This window comes from Leptodactylus fuscus, chromosome 1, assembly GCF_031893055.1.
Source record: "Leptodactylus fuscus isolate aLepFus1 chromosome 1, aLepFus1.hap2, whole genome shotgun sequence".
Lineage (NCBI taxonomy): Eukaryota > Metazoa > Chordata > Amphibia > Anura > Leptodactylidae > Leptodactylus > Leptodactylus fuscus.
The window spans coordinates 266,534,541-266,551,797 of record NC_134265.1 but is presented as its reverse complement, the minus strand read 5'-3'; the positions used below and the strand labels follow the sequence as shown (position 1 = coordinate 266,551,797).

The following is a 17,257-nucleotide window of genomic DNA, read 5'->3' as shown; positions in this document are numbered from 1 at the left end:
GAGCCAGATGAAAGCTGCAATCTCAATAATGATGCCTGTGCTTATGGGCCCCAATGTGATTGCACCCCCTCAAGTTATGCCCCTGGTTGCAACATCTGTGGAAAATTGTGTGACAGCGCAGTAGGGTACTAGACCCTCCTTTAAGTTGTAAAGTTTTCCCCAATAAACATATCCTTTTGCTCTAATATTGTAATCACTTACTTATATCATTAATTCATACATACATAAATAGTTTAGCTCAATACCAATAACTATCTTGTTACATTGACATGTTGTCTCTCACCCTTACAGCGCTATTGCACATGATTTTCCATTTATCAATCTTCCACTTCTTTTTTTCTGTGTCTCCTGAGAGACTTTCGCCGACGGGAAAAGCATCACCAACTGGGGCCCTATATTCACTTAAAGGCCTTTAAAAATAGCAGATTCATCCTTTTTTCTCATTGCATCTTCTTAATGTGACTCTTTGTGTTGTTTTGTACTGCGGGACTGGCGGTGTACCCTTTCCCTTATTATCATTTCCTTTTTTGCAATTGTTCTTTTATTTGTTATGTTAAAATTTTCAATAAATATTACAGTTAGAAAAAAAAATAGCAGATTCTACTACGTTCTCATTTAAAGTGTGCAACTCGTGTAGCAGTCAAAAGCATTATATCTAGGGTTGAGTGAACGGGATCGGAAAAGATTGGATTCCGAACGGCGATCGAGAAAATTTCACGATCGCGATCGGAATTCTGATCCCGATCTTTTCGGGCTGGATCGAGATTGGGGCTTATTTCCCACAATGCTTGGTTACTGGCCAATCATTGTGGGAAAAGCTTAGCACCCATAGGAATGAATGGAAGCAGCCGGCCGCTTAACCCCCTGCGTGCCGGCTGCGTCCATTCATTCCTATGGATTTACCGCAGCCTGACACAGTCAGCTGATTATTCGGTAAAACAGGGACGAAGCAGAAGAGTGGCAGGCTGCGGTAAATCACTGTGTGCTGCGCTGCTGTGAGGACAACGAAGCAAGTTCGCGAGTAGATAGATACTACTGTACATTGACTTGTCTATCTACTAGACAAGTCAATGTACAGTAATATCTATCTACTCATGAACTTCGCTCAACTTACCTGCTCAGAAGTGCTGCTGTTGCCGCTGCACTCTGCTGGTCCGGTCCTCTGTCCTTCATGTGGCTTCAGAGCACCTTGCGCCCCGCCCCCGCCTCCCTAGACTAGTATTATAGAGAAGGCGGGGCTTAGGAGAGTGTGGGTGGGTACTGACTCTCCAGCTGCACCAAGCCCTGCCTACTCCCTGCATCTCTACAATACTAGTCTAGGGAGGCGGGGATTGCAGGGCGCTCTGAAGACATGTGAAGAACAGAGGACCGGACCAAGCAGAACAGGGAGCTGCAGCTGTGCAGGTAAGCGGACACCGGTGGGGGGAAGGGGTTAATCACTACACAGCGTGGGGTCCAAAAATGGAACCAATTTTTGGACTACATGCTGTGTAGTGAATAGGATCGTTTTAAAAATCCCATTGACTTGCATTGGGATCGGAATTGGGATCGGGTTTGAATGGAAAATGATCGGAAATCGGATTTTAAAAAAGATCCTGAAATTTCAAGATCGGCTCAACCCTAATTATATCTGATCAAAGGTGCAAGGTCTCAGGCACATGACCTCATGTGCAGGCCGAGGGGGATCCCATTTTAATGGAAGGTACTCGAATGACGCTGTGATGCCATCTGAGTGCCTTGTGTGTTACACCATTTCATACTAAAGGCTCACAGGCCTTGGCTCTGGTGTGAAAACTAAACTTGCCCTTTTCAGACAAAGAAAAAAGTGGCTTTGAAAAGAATAGAAAATATAAAGGAAGCACTTGTGCTTCTCCCTTCTACTAAATCCACCCATGGTTTTGTCTCAAAAACCACAGCAAAATCTAAAAAAAAAGTCAATTATCCAGGTTCTTCCAGACTTGCTTCTAAGATGACCTTGGGTTGCAAAATTTAGATCCTGGTCCTGACCATGGTAGAGCAGGAAGCCATAGCTTTCCAGTCTTACCATTACTATTTTCTGACATGTAGGTTACAAGCCTGCACCCTAAAAGCTAAGGGGAGCAATAAGTATCAGATCATTAGTCACTGCTCTTCCTCCCGGCCCTGGCCTCTTCTTCATGGTTCAAATGGACATGAGATATCAGAGTAAAACGACTGAAGCAGAGAAAGAGCAGGGCTAGGAAGCACAGCAGTGAGTAATGAACTGATACTCATCATTTAGTGGGGGCACTGATGGGGCCATCATCCTTTATGGGGTATTGATGAGAGTCATTGCACTATGTGGGAGCACTTATAGGGGTCATTATCCTAAGTTGAACAAATATGAGACCATTATACTATGTGGGGCCACTGATGTGGACCATTATCCTATGTGAAGGGAACAGATGGGACCCGTTATCCTATGTGAGGGCACTGATGGGGGCATTATCCTATGTGAGGCACTGATGAGGCCATTATCCTAAATGGGAGATTCACTGACTGGGACCATTATCCTATGCTGGACTTTAGGTGAGAAAATTAAAGTGTTTAATCACCTTTTTAATATTGATAGCATATCAATATTACATCTGCTGGGGTCTGACAGCCAGGATACCCATAGATCTGTTTTTCAGGACCTACCAGTAATGTTTATGGAGACAGGCAGGTTTAGGTATTGTAGCTGTTTCCTATTAATAACTATGTGACACCATTGGAGTACCTAAACCTGAGACTACACATCACTCAGTGAGTGAGCAGAGTATGTAAACATTACCAGTAGCTATAATGTCTTGGAACATCTGATCTGCAGGGGTACTGCTAAAATATAAACAATATATACAAAGAATAAATGTCATAAGCAGCTTTTTCTTTGATAGTGTAGGACTCTACTGTAGAATTTGTCTTACTATTATTTGTGAAGCCAGAACCTCAAATCTTACTAATTGTTAGGAAATTGCTTTTATAGCTAAAGGGACATGACATTTGTGTCTGTAGTCGGAGCTTGCTGGCAGCTGCAGGAAACAGAGCACATGTTTTATTGAAGGAAATAGCTATATCCTTAATTCTCATCATAGTCTGGATTTATCCGTAAATGTAGCCTTCATTCCCATTATACACTGTGTTTAGAATGTCTTGTCTAGTTCTGGACTTCCAAGAAAGTTCTGAGAACTAGAATAGTTAAATTATATTTTTCCCCAATCTGCTTTGTAGAGGAGGATTAAGAGTGTCCTAATATTCCTTTTACTATGTCTGTTTTACTGCCATCTGGAGTTGAGCTTTTACCATGCGTTAAAGATTTATCTACATTTTCAATCTCTTCAATTTCATCTGGATGATCTCCAGTTTTGACTGGTTTTATTATGGACCATTATTTTTACACTTATTCTGGTTAAACATACAGAGATTGTCTCCTAAGCGCTTTTGAACTATAATTCTAACACAAACGACACAATGTAAAAAAGGACATACATTATTGTAGAATAGCCAAAGTGGTTTTTCATCTGCCCTGTACGTATGAAAAATACATGAAAATGAACACAGATCCTTTGATTTACTGTACAGCAGATTCTGGAGAGAGATACCGTAGGTTACAGCTCCTTTATATATCACCATGGCCCCCATTTACAGTGCTATTCTTGTTTATTACCAGTTATATTCTCTGCAGATACAAAGCCATGCATATCATATTATATTCTTTAGACTGCCAATGACCAAATAACTAGAGTTTAGCTTGAAAGATAAATAAGAAGATTATGCCCATGTTTCCTTGGCCTGTATCTGGAGATGGTTTTATCTATCCATAGTGTAAATAGTCCTTCGGTAGCATAAATCATGCTATGTTCATGGTAAACTTTACTATTGAAACAATTAAAATGCGACTCATGAACATTGTAGCACATAAAAGTAGGGAAAAAACAGCAATTTCACTATTGTGTTTTGAGATTTGTTTTTATGACTTTCATTGTAAAGTATAAATAACATGGTAATTTTATGAATTGTTAGTTTTTAATGTTTTTCTTCTTCTGTAAAATAAAAACATTTAGGCAAAAGACAAGGCACAGCTAAAAAATGCTGCAAAAAAAGCATTGTATTTTTTCCTCAGTGTTTTATTTATTGAGTCTTTCCTTCCCCTTTCAAATGTGTTGGGAAAATTCTCACTATTCTACAGCTAAAAATAAAAGTGGTTGTCCTGTTATGGACACTTATTCCCTATCCATAGAAAGGACCTCAGTGATCAGGAGGACGGTGGACCCAAAGTCCCCCTAAAGCCTCCTTGTGAATAGTGCACTTGTGAGACTGGCACTTGGGCTGGGACTGAAATTTCTGCAACGCCCGCAGCCCCATAGAAATGAACAGAGTGGCGTTTCATTGCACATTGGCTCTCACAGAAGCACACTGCCACTCCATTGACAAGGAACTTTTTACTGCCACAAGCAATCAGACACTTATCTCCTGTTCTGTGTGTAGGGGTTAAGTGTCCAACCCCTTTAACATGCTGTGTTGTTCAAAAACACAGATTTTCCACAATTCTCTTGTGCAATGTGTGGATGAAATGAAACAATATCTCATTGACTTTGCTGGTACTATGAATTGCAGCAAATTGTTCTACTGCATTTCGACAGCAGCTAAAAATGCTAAATTTACACAATGTGAGGTATTAGTCTTAAAAATACACTTATGAGGGCTTATTTTTTGTGGGACAACTTAAAGTTTCATTGGTACTATTTTGAAGTACATTATGATAATTTTTTCATTTTTATAGGAGGTGTGATGAATAAAAAATAGATATTTGTATTGTTTTAGTATCATTTTACAATGTTCATCCTTCAGAATAAATAGCAAAAACATTATAGTTTTTGCCATTACGGTTACAGTGACACAAATTGTGTGTACTTTTTAACAATTTTTTTCAATAGGATACAATTTTTTCATTGCATCCATAATATGCTACAAACATTTTGTACTGTAGAGTATTATATCTTTCTGTACTGGATGGGAATGGAGGGTAAGGGCTATAGAGGAAGCTACTTCCCTCTGAAACCACAGTCGTCTAAGGTATTAAAGTGAAAGGATTAGAGTTTTTTTGATCTCAGACATTAGAGTTTGGGACCGAATAGCCTATTCTCCAGACAGGTCATCAATATCAGATTGGTGGGGGTCCAATGCTTGGCACCCATGCCAGTTGATGGTTTAAAGGAGCTACAGCATTCCTGCAAGCAAGTATCCTCTTCATTGTTTATACATAAAATATCCAAGAAAAAAAAGACATGGACTGAATATTCTGCACACAAAGTTCTTAGGATACACATTGATCAATGTATATAAGCCCACTAGCCACTTCACGGCGACCTCTTTATAGTGGGTCCCTACACTACTGGGTGTGGCACTGAATAGCGACCGCCACCACAACAATGCAGCACTCAGAGAACGACCCAGCAGCCTAGGAACACCCTTGCCACCAGGCTAACTCCCCAGGCTCTGGGCCACATTGCCCCATAGGCAAGGCTCCACAGCAATGGCAGACACCATGCAGCACTGCACCATCTTCATTGTTTATATGCACATAATCTACATAGTGCCAGTTTAGTACTACAATTCCCTACACAGTTACCACTATGTAGACAGAATGTATGTAAACAGTGAAGAGGATACAACACTTACACAAGCACTGAGGACCCTTGACACGGCAGGGGTACAGAGTACCTCTGATCTGATATCTATCACATATCCTTGTGTATACATCATCAATATCCTGAACTGTCACTACTCCTGTAGACTAAGGCCCCATGTAGTGGGCGACAGCAAAAAGAGCGCTTTGGGTAAAATTGCGGCGGCAATGTATCATGGTTTTCCCTGCAGCACTTTACCCAGAAAGAGGTTTCTGGACTTTTTGCTTCAATTATACCTATAGGGAAACCGGTTAGAGATGCTGAAAATGTATGAATAGATTGATAATTTGGTTTAACTATTTCTCGTGGTACAAGTGGTGTTCCTACATAGTCTGATTTCAGCGCAGGTCTGGTCTGTCTGGTTTTCCTTACTCTCAATGGCATTTGGCTATTGCACAAAGAAAACCTGCCAATTATGATTAAATATCAGTTCTGAAATTGTTTGCTTGTATAAAAAGAAAGTTCTACATTTCTAAATATTATTACAAGCAGTTATTTTTTGGGGGGGTTTCAGTAAGAGAAAATATTATCACTTTATACCATAATTTTAAAACCATGTCATAATTGAGAATAGCAATAACACAAGATAGCAATGAGGGTAAGGACACATATTTCGGTTTTGCTGATGCAATTCATTAAAGGGGTTGTCCAGGAATTTCAGTACTTGGGCAGCTGGGCAGGGAAGATGAGACATAAAAAATAAATCATAGTCCCATAGTTCCAGTGTACGTTGCCGCTGTCCAGTCCAGCATGTGCTGGGGCTTGTGCCAGCAGAACGTCCTCGCCACACGTGACTGCTGAATCCATTCACTGGTTACAGAAAAGGAACCAGTGACAAATGTGGCTTTATATTGTCATGTTTTTTACTTGAAGAAAAAGTTGTGCTTGCGGGACTTTTTCTTCCATTCTAAAAGTCAACACACAGTACATGATGGAGGAAAGCTTTTAACATCATGTTTTTACTCCGTCTGCATCTGTCACCCTACTGCCATTAATGTCCGTTGCTGTCCTTCTCCTAGGCAGTCCAACCCTGTCTGCAGGAGTTGCTAATAAAAAAGTCATTCCTTCATCAACAAAATATAAAAAACAAGACTATGAATGACATTTCAACATTTGAGAATGTTTACTCAGACAGGAGGACATTTCATTCAGACATAAAAGAAGCGGTGAGTGCTAAATGGATCAGGTAGGGCAGGAAACAGCGAACTTCAGCCGAAGTCCTTTTCATAGCTGAGATTATATTTATGTATCTTGAGATACTGACTTCTTGTAATTAATGAAATCCTAAATACTGAGAAGTACAAGGAGGTTTTCATCTATTATTCAGTGCCATTAAAAAAAGGCATGTCATCAGTCCCAACTTCATTCTACAGCAGAATAATGACCTCGAATACAAAGGGAAGGTCATAAAGAACTATCAAAGAAATAGGAAAATGCAAACAAGCCTGCCAACAAGCCAGCTAACTTCTGCAGCAAGAAACTAAACGTTCTCCATAATGTGTGGGGAAACTTGCAGGCTGTTTACTCTGCTGTTTAATAAATTTGTCAGACTTGTTCCCTTCCTTCAAATTCGTCGAAACTCTAGCCAAACATTATAGCTGTTTCTTCCTTCTATGTGGTCTTCTGAATGGCGAATATGCTTATCAATACACAAATTTGAGGGCAAGGAAAATAAATAAAGTAACCGAATATATAAACTAACGAAGTCATTAGAGCAATTTGCCATAATTGATAGAATTGTGAATTATGGTCTTTGCAAGAAATCCTTAAGGAGTATGTCCCATCATTAATCTGTGGCCTTAAGTGCAATTGGCCCATATGGATCCAAAGCACAAGAGAAGATTCATCTCTTAATAGCTCAGAAGAAAAAAAAAAACCTTGACTCAAATCCCATTATAATACCATGGTAGAAATATATATTATATGGGAAATTGTAAAGGGCTATTCCTATCTTGACATTTATGGCCAAATCCACAGTCTGGCTACTCAAATATTTTGTGAACTCCAGTACAATTGACAAACTTGTGCTCTCCCTTCACTGGGGCTGGAAGACAGGGGCCAGGGAACGCCTATGCTTGAGATAGATCAGGCATGTATAATATATTCTAAGGGCATAGCCATAAATGTCTAGATCAGGATACTCCTTTAAAGGGGGCCTGTACATGATAAGGGGTAGTGTTCTGTGTGGCAGAACTGTATAGATTATAGACAAAAACTGTATTTAAAAATTAGCAAATTGAGGTAAAATCATGCATGGTTTTGTAACATATTTTTTGCCACATAACACTCAAAACCGCAACCACAGCACTAGACAGGGTGTCATGGTGGCTCAGTGGTTAGCAGTGTTTTGCAGATTTGGAGTCTTGAGCCTGAATCAAGCCAAGGACAATATCTACATGGAGTCTGTATTTTCTTCCCTATGTTTGTGTGGGTTTCCTCCCACACTCTTAAGACATACTAATAAGGAATTTAGATTGTGAGCTCTACTGTAGACAGTGAATAATGCGAATATCTGTATAGCTCTATGGAATATGTTGGTGCTATATAAGTAAACAAATAAATAAGTAACTGCATACACCCACCCTATAATTTAGTCAATTCTGCAGAGAATTGAAAGACTGGCCTCCAATTTTTGGAAACATGTAGCTGCAGTTGGGAAAACTAGGTTTTCATTTTGAGGGGGATTCATTTTCACACAGGGGGTGGTGTTCTTGGGTACTTGCATGCTTTTAGTATATAAAACATTAAAACTGTTCTTGTTTTACAAATTACAATCTTTGGAGGTTTAAAACAACTAAAGAAGTTTTCTGACCGCATACGAAATTGTGATCAGTACCTGTATATGTGCAGAATGATAACTAGGCCACCAAAGCTAAGTCGTTTTTCATTATCTTAAACAGCTCCATACAGCTTCTTTATTTTTTATTCTGCGAGGGCCTACAGTTCGTGGGATTACGAGCGCTCCCATTGAAGTGAATGGGAAGCGCTCGCATGTATGGCTCGCCGTGTGAAGGAGCCCGGCGCTTGGCTCATTCCGAGCCGTACACGCGAGCGCTTCCCATTCACTTCAATGGGAGCGCTCGTAGAGAAAAAAGCAGCCCATTCATTTCAATGGGGAGCGCTCGTATGCCGGCTCCCATTGAAATGAATGGGATCTGCTTTATACGCGCTGATTCTGAACGTGTTTTAACGTTCAGAATCAGGCAGCGTTTCCGTAGTGTGAAGGGGCCCTTACAGAGTAGTAGGTAGTTTTCTTTAGCTCACTGGCTATGCATTATCTGCTGCCCTGCATATGATACTCAATCCCTCCAGAACCAAAGAAAGGAAGGGGGGAAGGCCAGGGAATATTTGATATAAGAGACAAATGTATGTTTAGCCTATGGGGTGTCATACAAGTAGGACTATGGTCATGTGACTGCATGTAGCTTAGAGAAACATCAAAGCTACAGACAGTATATTAGTAAGTGACAAATCTTACTGTAAATAAACCATTTAAACATCATTTTTAAATAATGGGACTCTTTTAAATGTGATGAATATGCAAAATTTACAAAAAGGTTATAATTTGTAATCACTTGATTTTTGCAGAATTAGAAGTAGAAATCAAAGATTCCTATGAATTTCCTTGAAACTTGCTGCACATAAATATGTATTTCAGAATATAATTGGTTCCTTTCCTGTAAAATACATGTATTAGCACATGATACTTGCTGATTCAGAAATAATGGAAACATATTTATGAGTAGTTTATTATCTATATCCATTGTTTTAGGTGCAGATTATAGGGATATAAATTAGTAAGATAAATGCGGAACTATCATAAATGGATCACAACTGATAAGGAAAGTGAAGATGAAAATATATGGTGACTTAAAAAAAAAAAAAAAGAAGAAGAAGCTGGGTTATAGAACCATCCATCACTTTATTTGCTTGAGGCTACCAAACCCTTAATACGTGTATTCTTTGCTGTTCTATTTCATTCCTCATTGTCTTGACTAGAACAGGTTCAGCTACTCTTCTTTGTCAAGGTTATGACTCAAGGGGTCCAGAAATTTACAACTGTAAAATATTAAGAATGTGTACACCACAGATTATTCATTGCATAACACAGTGTATAATAACTCATAATGTAGAATTATAGTACAGTATGATATGTTATATGCTAATAGGTACAAGTTTCAATGTGACAAAGATTCCAACACGTAATAATGGCTAATTTAGTAAAAATTGACAACTTCAGTAGTTTCTAGATGTTCTACATATAGAGCGATGTATTCAAAGCTGTATTGTACTGTTGAATGCCCATTTGTAGTGGCAGTGGTGATTGGTCCCACTGTGATGATGCTGAAGCTGATGGTACTGCCATTCACTACTTGGAAAACTATAAGTGTATGGCCTTATACAGTGCATGCCTGCACGCTCTATTATGCCCCATAGTGGCCCCAGTACACAGTATTATGCCCCATAGTGGCCCCTGCACACACTATTATGCCCCATTGTGGCCCCTGCACACAGTATTATGCCTCATAATGAACACCCATGAACAATTATTGTACTTTGTGGTCTTTTCAGACCCCAGAGTATAATAATCAGAGACGGTGGGGGGTTACAAACATAAAAAACACTCACCTATCTCCGGGTCCACTGCAGTCCTCGGTGGTGTCGCCCATCTTCAATGATGTCGGACGGCACATGACCCGGGACGCAGGTCCCGGTCATGTGAAACAGGCACGTCACACAACTAGGCCCTAAGCCTGTCTGGAGCGCAGAGAGGTAAATAGTGTTTTTTATGTTCTCTTACCTCTCCTGGGCCTCCGATCATTATACTTGGGGGTCTGAAAAGACCCTCGAGTATAATAATAGTGTTTATGGGGCCCGTGGCATCACTTACCGATCAGTAAGTAAATAGGGGCCATAACTCCTAGATGTATGGAGCTATAACTTGGTACCTAAAGATTTATAGGTTCTGAACCTTTGTATGTTTTATATGCTCAAAAATCTGCATGGAGCCTAACTTTTACTGACATAGGTTGTTGATCAAGGAAATGAATCTGACTGGCATATTTCAGGTCATGAAGATTTTTTTTCCACTAAAGTAAAGACATATATCTTTTATCTTATAGGATTGTTAAACCTTTCTAAGTATCAACCTTGTAGAACATGATTTTGAGCTAGATGGACATATGTCTTTTTCAAGTATATGGAGCTATGGAATGGTGGACAAATGTAATAAAATGTAATCTAATAAATCTAATAAAAATAATAATAACAATAGTAATACTGTCAATGAAAATGGCTTCTGTCTAGTGAAATGGAAACACAGCAAACACCTATAATTGTGAATAAAGTATACTGTAGACATAAATTATTAACATAAAATCAATAAAAATAAATTATACTGTCTTAATAATTTACTGAGGGAAAAATACAAGTTTACATAAATTAAAGATTGCAAAGGCCGTGAAAAAAGTTCTCTTCGTATGCATTTTAATTATGTAAAATACACAAGGCAGAGATTAGATGGATGACGCCAGACAAAATTCAAGGTCAATACAACAAAATCCATTGTCCAAGGAAAAGAAGCATCATTGATCGCTTGCTTGAATACAGAATAACTGATATAAGGAACTGTGAAACTGAATATATGTCTGTGAACTGCACTATCAACAACAACCCACAAACATTAGCAGAAGTATACAAGAACTGGGACATTTTATGTATTGATTTTGCCAAAGGTGAGATTTATTGCTCAGGATCTTTGAGGAGGTGTCATAAAAGTAAAAGCTGTTGAACTACAACTCCCAAAATGGGTATGTTGAGAAATTTAGATTCGCCTCAACTGGACAGTCAGTCAAATTGTATGGCGTGGAGGTTGGAATTCATGATTTAGATACAGTATGTATGTATTCTCCTTACTGCTGTAGTAGTAGATTTATAAATATTAAATAGGTAACTAAGGTTATGTCTAAAAGTAAAATAGTGCAAAGTAGATAAACTATGACACATGCTTGAATTCACTTGCAGTAAGATTTTTCTTAATTGCGTCCAGCAAAGAAATCTATTTTACTGGCCTACATTTCAGTCCATCCTGGACCTTGGTCAAGACCCAAGTCCCTGTAATTGTATCTACAATTGCGGATAAAACTGCAGACTCATACATTTCTATGGGCCCATACACACATCCGCAATGATATATGTAATGTGGATTTTATATATATATATATATATATATATATATATATATATATATTGGTCCATGATGGAACGCAGGCCTCTAAAGTGGACATAAAAAAAAAATCTCACTGCAATTGAATTCAGTTGTGTGCAGCGGTTTGCCTACCTGACATCAAGTGGGGTCTTTTCTCTTACCATGAAGCACAGAATGTATTCTGTAAAAGTAAAATAGTAGCATTTATATGAACTGATAAAATATAACTAACATCTACATAGATCCCTTGTCATAAGATAGAGTCAAAAAACATTTAATGAATTAGATCACCATGTAGTGAACCAGGGTTGGTACATTAGGAAACTGCGCACACAACAATTTTCTCATTTACATCTGTTATGGGAAGGGCAGTATTTAGGAGGTTCTCTATAAATTCATGAGCAGAATACAGAAGCCTATATTACGCTTATGGTGCAGCAGACACAGGTTATCACATAAAAGCGTATGCCTCCTTTTTGGGCTGTATAGAACCTCAAGCAAATATTTTAATTGAACTGAGGAATTTTTGATACCTCATTTGAAATGCTATATTTTAGGTAAAGTTACCTTTTAGATGCTTGAAAAACACATGAAATAATTGCTAGGTAATTGTCTGCAGAAATAAATGTCTCTTCAATAAGTGTCTTAGATTTTGATGATTTTAAAAGACAAAAGAACAGGCCATATCTTTAAAATGCCAGTGATCAAAGGTTACGCCTGGAAGCTGGAACAAGGAAGACTTGGGGCAAAATGACTAATTTAGAGATTGATTTTCTTCTCCTCATTAGAACAACATGAGAGACCAGAAATAACCTCAAGATCATTTTTAAACACCAGAAAAAGATCTTATTGCATAGTGAAGGTGATAATAATATGGAAATGGCTGCAATCTCTCAAGCTCCCTCTAGTGGTCATTGTCGGCAACCAGAATTTCATTAGGAAACATATTGAGAGATCTGTATCAGAAAAAGAAAGCTGCAACTGCTACAAATATATATTAACTAAAAATAACTTAAAGCAACTAGCATACAAAATGTGCTTAATTTAAGATTACATATAATATTGTATGCTGTCCTGAGAGTCCCAGCGCTATATGTAGTGAAACAATCCTTTGTGCTTTGGTATTGTTTAAAAGCTTCTATCTGGTTCCTACAGTGCACCTATATTTCCTTTCCTAAAGAAAGATGTGAACTGGGCCTAAGATGATAATACAGTTAAAAAAAGTGTATTTTTCTCATTTGTGTTAGAATTGGTATAGTGCAATACAATGAAATAATATACAAAAGTATTATAAGGAGAGAAAGCAAGTCAGGGTTGACCAGAAAGAAAGCCAGTGACATGGAAACCTCTAGAGAATCAGTAGATGGGCTATACTGTATATAAAGATGTTGTGCATACTACTTATACACTGGTTAGGAATGCAGTAGTTCATCCTATAGCATGATGACCTCTGGAAAGCTCTGCTATCTAGTAAATGTCTTATGAATGAATAGTTTGCTTGAGTGAAGACTGTACATCATCATACATCTAAGTCTACTTTGATGGGATTTAATTTACGTATACCATAAATCTTCCATCTTCTGCTGAACCTCCAGCAATCGCTAGAGAGATAGCTCATATATTTACAGAATGTAAACTAAGAAGAGGGGTAGTTGATGTTGCTGTCCAACCATGTCTTTAAGACACTAATCAGATTGGTCTCCAGTGTTATTTATTGTAGTTATTTACCATGTATTTGATTTCTTCCAGCCAGAGATAAATGGCTGCCGTCTGATCCACAGATTATATCTGAAGGCCTATATGCAATAGCCGTTGTCCTGAGCTTCTCACGCATAGCCTACATCCTGCCAGCCAATGAAAGTTTTGGACCTCTACAGATATCGCTCGGGAGAACAGTGAAGGACATCTTTAAGTTCATGGTGCTTTTTATTATGGTGTTCCTGGCATTCATGATTGGGATGTTTATCCTGTATTCTTACTACCTTGGAGCTAAAGTGAATTCTGCTTTTACAACGTAAGTATTATATTATGTCTACTTTAGTACCGCTTATTTTTCGATAAGATGTTTTACATTATTTATATAAACACATTTTCTGGTTCAACAATAAGACACATGAGCAGAATACAAACCAAGGGTAACTGTGTATTTGAAGAAATGAGATATGAATTAATAATACAAGCAAAGTGACTATCAACCCTGAGACTTCTCAAGTCTATTCTATAGAACAACAATAAAAAAAAGTGAGTGTTGACAGGAGATAATCCGCATGTTTGTCCGTGTTGAAATAACAGATGTACAGGTATAAGTCCATGTATTAAAAGATTCTCCTACTAGCAGAATTTTCCCAACTAATAACTGTCATGTCCTATCCACAGCTCCATGCCTACAGGGGACTAAGGAACCTGAATTCTTTGTGTTATGGATCAGTAGCGTGACTTCCACACCATTCACTTCTATTGCACTGATGGATTGCACATAACTGTCTCTGTCAGTCGCATAGAAGCGATGGTCACACATCCACTATATGTTCTTGTTATCGCTCAAGACATCTGTGGGGGTATGTGGTCTGGATGGTCGAAGAAATCTCCCCATTAAGTAAATTATAAATACAGATCTTTCTTAAGTTGTTTGCACATATAAGAGAAAATCATTTTATCCTGCTGACAGTGATCAGATTATATATATCATATTTAGGTGGCCCTCCTGTTGTTCCCTGGATGTCTGATGTTGGGGAAAAGGGGGATTGGCCATTATTCCCTGTAATGAGTTGTCTTTCGGGGTCCCATTTACATGTTGCATTGGTAGTGTTAATGTGAGTGATTGCCATTAGAGATGAGCGAACAGTAAAATGTTCGAGGTTCGATATTCGTTTCGAGTAGCCCCTCAATATTCGACTACTTGAATCGAATATCGAACCATATTATAGTCTATGGGGGGAAAATGCTAGTTTCAGGGGTAGACAACGTTCGATCAAATTATACTTACCAAGTCAACGAGTGAGGGTCGGGCTGGATCCGCCGAGCAGTCTTCTCCTTGCAGCGTCCCTGCGGCGTCTTCCGGCTCTTCATTCACTCTGCCAGACATCGGGCCTGGGCAGAGCCGACTGCGCATGCCCACACTACAAGCGGACATGCGCAGTCGGCTCTGCCCAGGCCCGATGCCTGGCAGAGTGAATGAAGAGCCGGAAGACGCCACAGGGAAGCTGCACGGAGAAGACTTCTAAAGGTAGGAGAAGAACCAGCGTTGATTGGCCGACTGTATAGCATTCGGCAAATCAATGCTGGTTCTGCATCGAACTTTTACATTTGAATAGCGAGTGGTACTTGATCGAGTACGAGTATTTCGAATACCGTAGTATTCGATCGAATACCTACTCGATCGAGTACTACTCGCTCATCTCTAATTGCCATCCTTGAGGGAATGAAATCCTGAAAGACACATGTAACAGCACTTACTTCCTACGAACAAAAAGGTCCATTGGGGGGCTTACACCATATTCTGTCCAAGACGGTTGACTTATCCCTGCTTTTTCAGTGGGTTTGCTATTTATCTGATGTATATAACCAGTTTAAGTCACTGCTATGTATTGACTGTACATGGAGAGAAAGTATCATTACTATATCATGATTATTGGTCAAGTGTCAGCTTTAATATTATATTCAGGTTGGAATGTACAAAGCAGTGAGTTGGTCTACTAACACTTGTATTGTCTTTTACCCATCTGTAAAACTTCAAGTACTAAAATTCCTGATAATGGATGCATTGCTCTAAATTACATTACTTGTCTTTTTCTTCTTGTCTTTGAAGTGTTGAGGAGAGCTTTAAAACACTGTTTTGGTCCATATTTGGCTTGTCAGAAGTAACATCTGTAGTTCTGAAATACGACCACAAGTTCATAGAGAACATTGGCTATGTGCTTTATGGCATCTACAACGTGACAATGGTGGTGGTACTGCTGAATATGCTTATTGCCATGATTAACAGCTCATATCAAGAAATCGAGGTATTCCAATACTGCTGTCTGTTTTCTAATCTGTCCTTTCCCATTGTTATTGCTGTATCTTAAATAGAATGACTTCACATCTCGGGCCTGCTGTATTTAATCAGTGAGACGTAAGTGATGGCTGCAATACTGCTTTTATTTTATTTATAAGTAAGATGTCAGGAGCTTTTAAGGAGAACACATTTCCCATGACATTCCAGGTCTATTTTTGTCAGGATACAGGTGAAGGAATTTAAATAAAAGTTAACATACAGAATATACCTGGAGCTATAAGGTTATGATTTCATTATGCTGAACTTTCTTTTAACCTCCAGGTGTATATTGTATTGGTTTGGAGCTAATAAGGCTAAGTTCACACTACGTTCAGGGTTTCTGTCCCTGAATCTGCTTGAAAAATCCTGCAAGCTAGAGTTTTCTCTCCGCATTTTTCAGGCAGGAACCCAGTGGACCCAACTATAGTCTATGAAGTCCGTGGGTTGCTGCGAGTAACCGCTTTTTAAGCAGATTAGGTTTCCGTTTTTTGGAAAGCTGAATGCTAGTGTAAATCTAGCTAATGCCGAAATATCCTTGTCATTATTTTACCTTCTCAAAACAATATTTTTTCTTATGAATTATTCACACATATGTGTTTTGGTCATTGATTTGCAACAGTGATTAGGATCCAGGAATACGGGCTACACTGATATATAAGGTAGAATGGAAAAATTTGCACCTCTTTTGTGTTTTCAACCCTCTCCTAGTTTTGGCTGTTATATAGTACAAAAAACATAAAGAATATATTTTCATTTTAAAATGTAGCTAAACTTTAGATTTTCTGCCAGTGTTTATATCATTATTTTGTAATAGACTTTATTAACAAATGTCCCTTTCTGTGAATTCATGTGCTCCTTTATTTTTTCTTTGTATCTTTATTAATAAATGAAATCTGTATATCGCTTCTCACTATGTGTACAGGTGGGTCAAAAATAGTATAAAATTATAATTCTCTTTTTGCCATTTGGAATTCATTATCATAAATGTAACCAAATTAACAAACACAAATACATAATCGTCTCACTATTCCATGTTTAAACCCACCATATATGTGCATTTTGTTTAATGTACTTTATATCATTGCTGTAATATTTGAGGGCAAAGATCCTCATTCTTAACCCCTTAAAACTGTGCCGTACTATTACGTCGAGCTGAGCATATACATAATGCTTAGCGCCATAATAGTATGGTTCTGTAATGCTATGAGCACAGGGGCTCTGCCTGAGGCATTACTTTCGGCATTCAGATATGTCACACAGCCGAGGGCTGGGGCTAGCTGTCGGAGTCAGAAGATACTCCCAATTCTGACGGATTAACCCTCTGGA

The 17,257-nt window shown here is 38.6% G+C and overlaps 1 protein-coding gene across 5 annotated transcripts in view; it reads left to right on the top strand.

The window, feature by feature from the left end:
• The window catches only part of TRPC3 (transient receptor potential cation channel subfamily C member 3), a 356,160-nt gene that overhangs the window by 142,961 nt on the left and 195,942 nt on the right, over window positions 1–17,257 (top strand). For all 5 annotated transcript variants that reach the window (XR_012717460.1, XM_075287073.1, XM_075287062.1 and 2 more), the window contains exons 7-8: window positions 13,645–13,909; window positions 15,704–15,899. Coding sequence is in view for 4 of the 5 variants with exons in the window: in XM_075287073.1 (XP_075143174.1) it covers window positions 13,645–13,909; window positions 15,704–15,899 (461 nt within the window). In the remaining variant the exon portion in view is untranslated. The remainder of the gene's footprint in view (window positions 1–13,644; window positions 13,910–15,703; window positions 15,900–17,257) is intronic.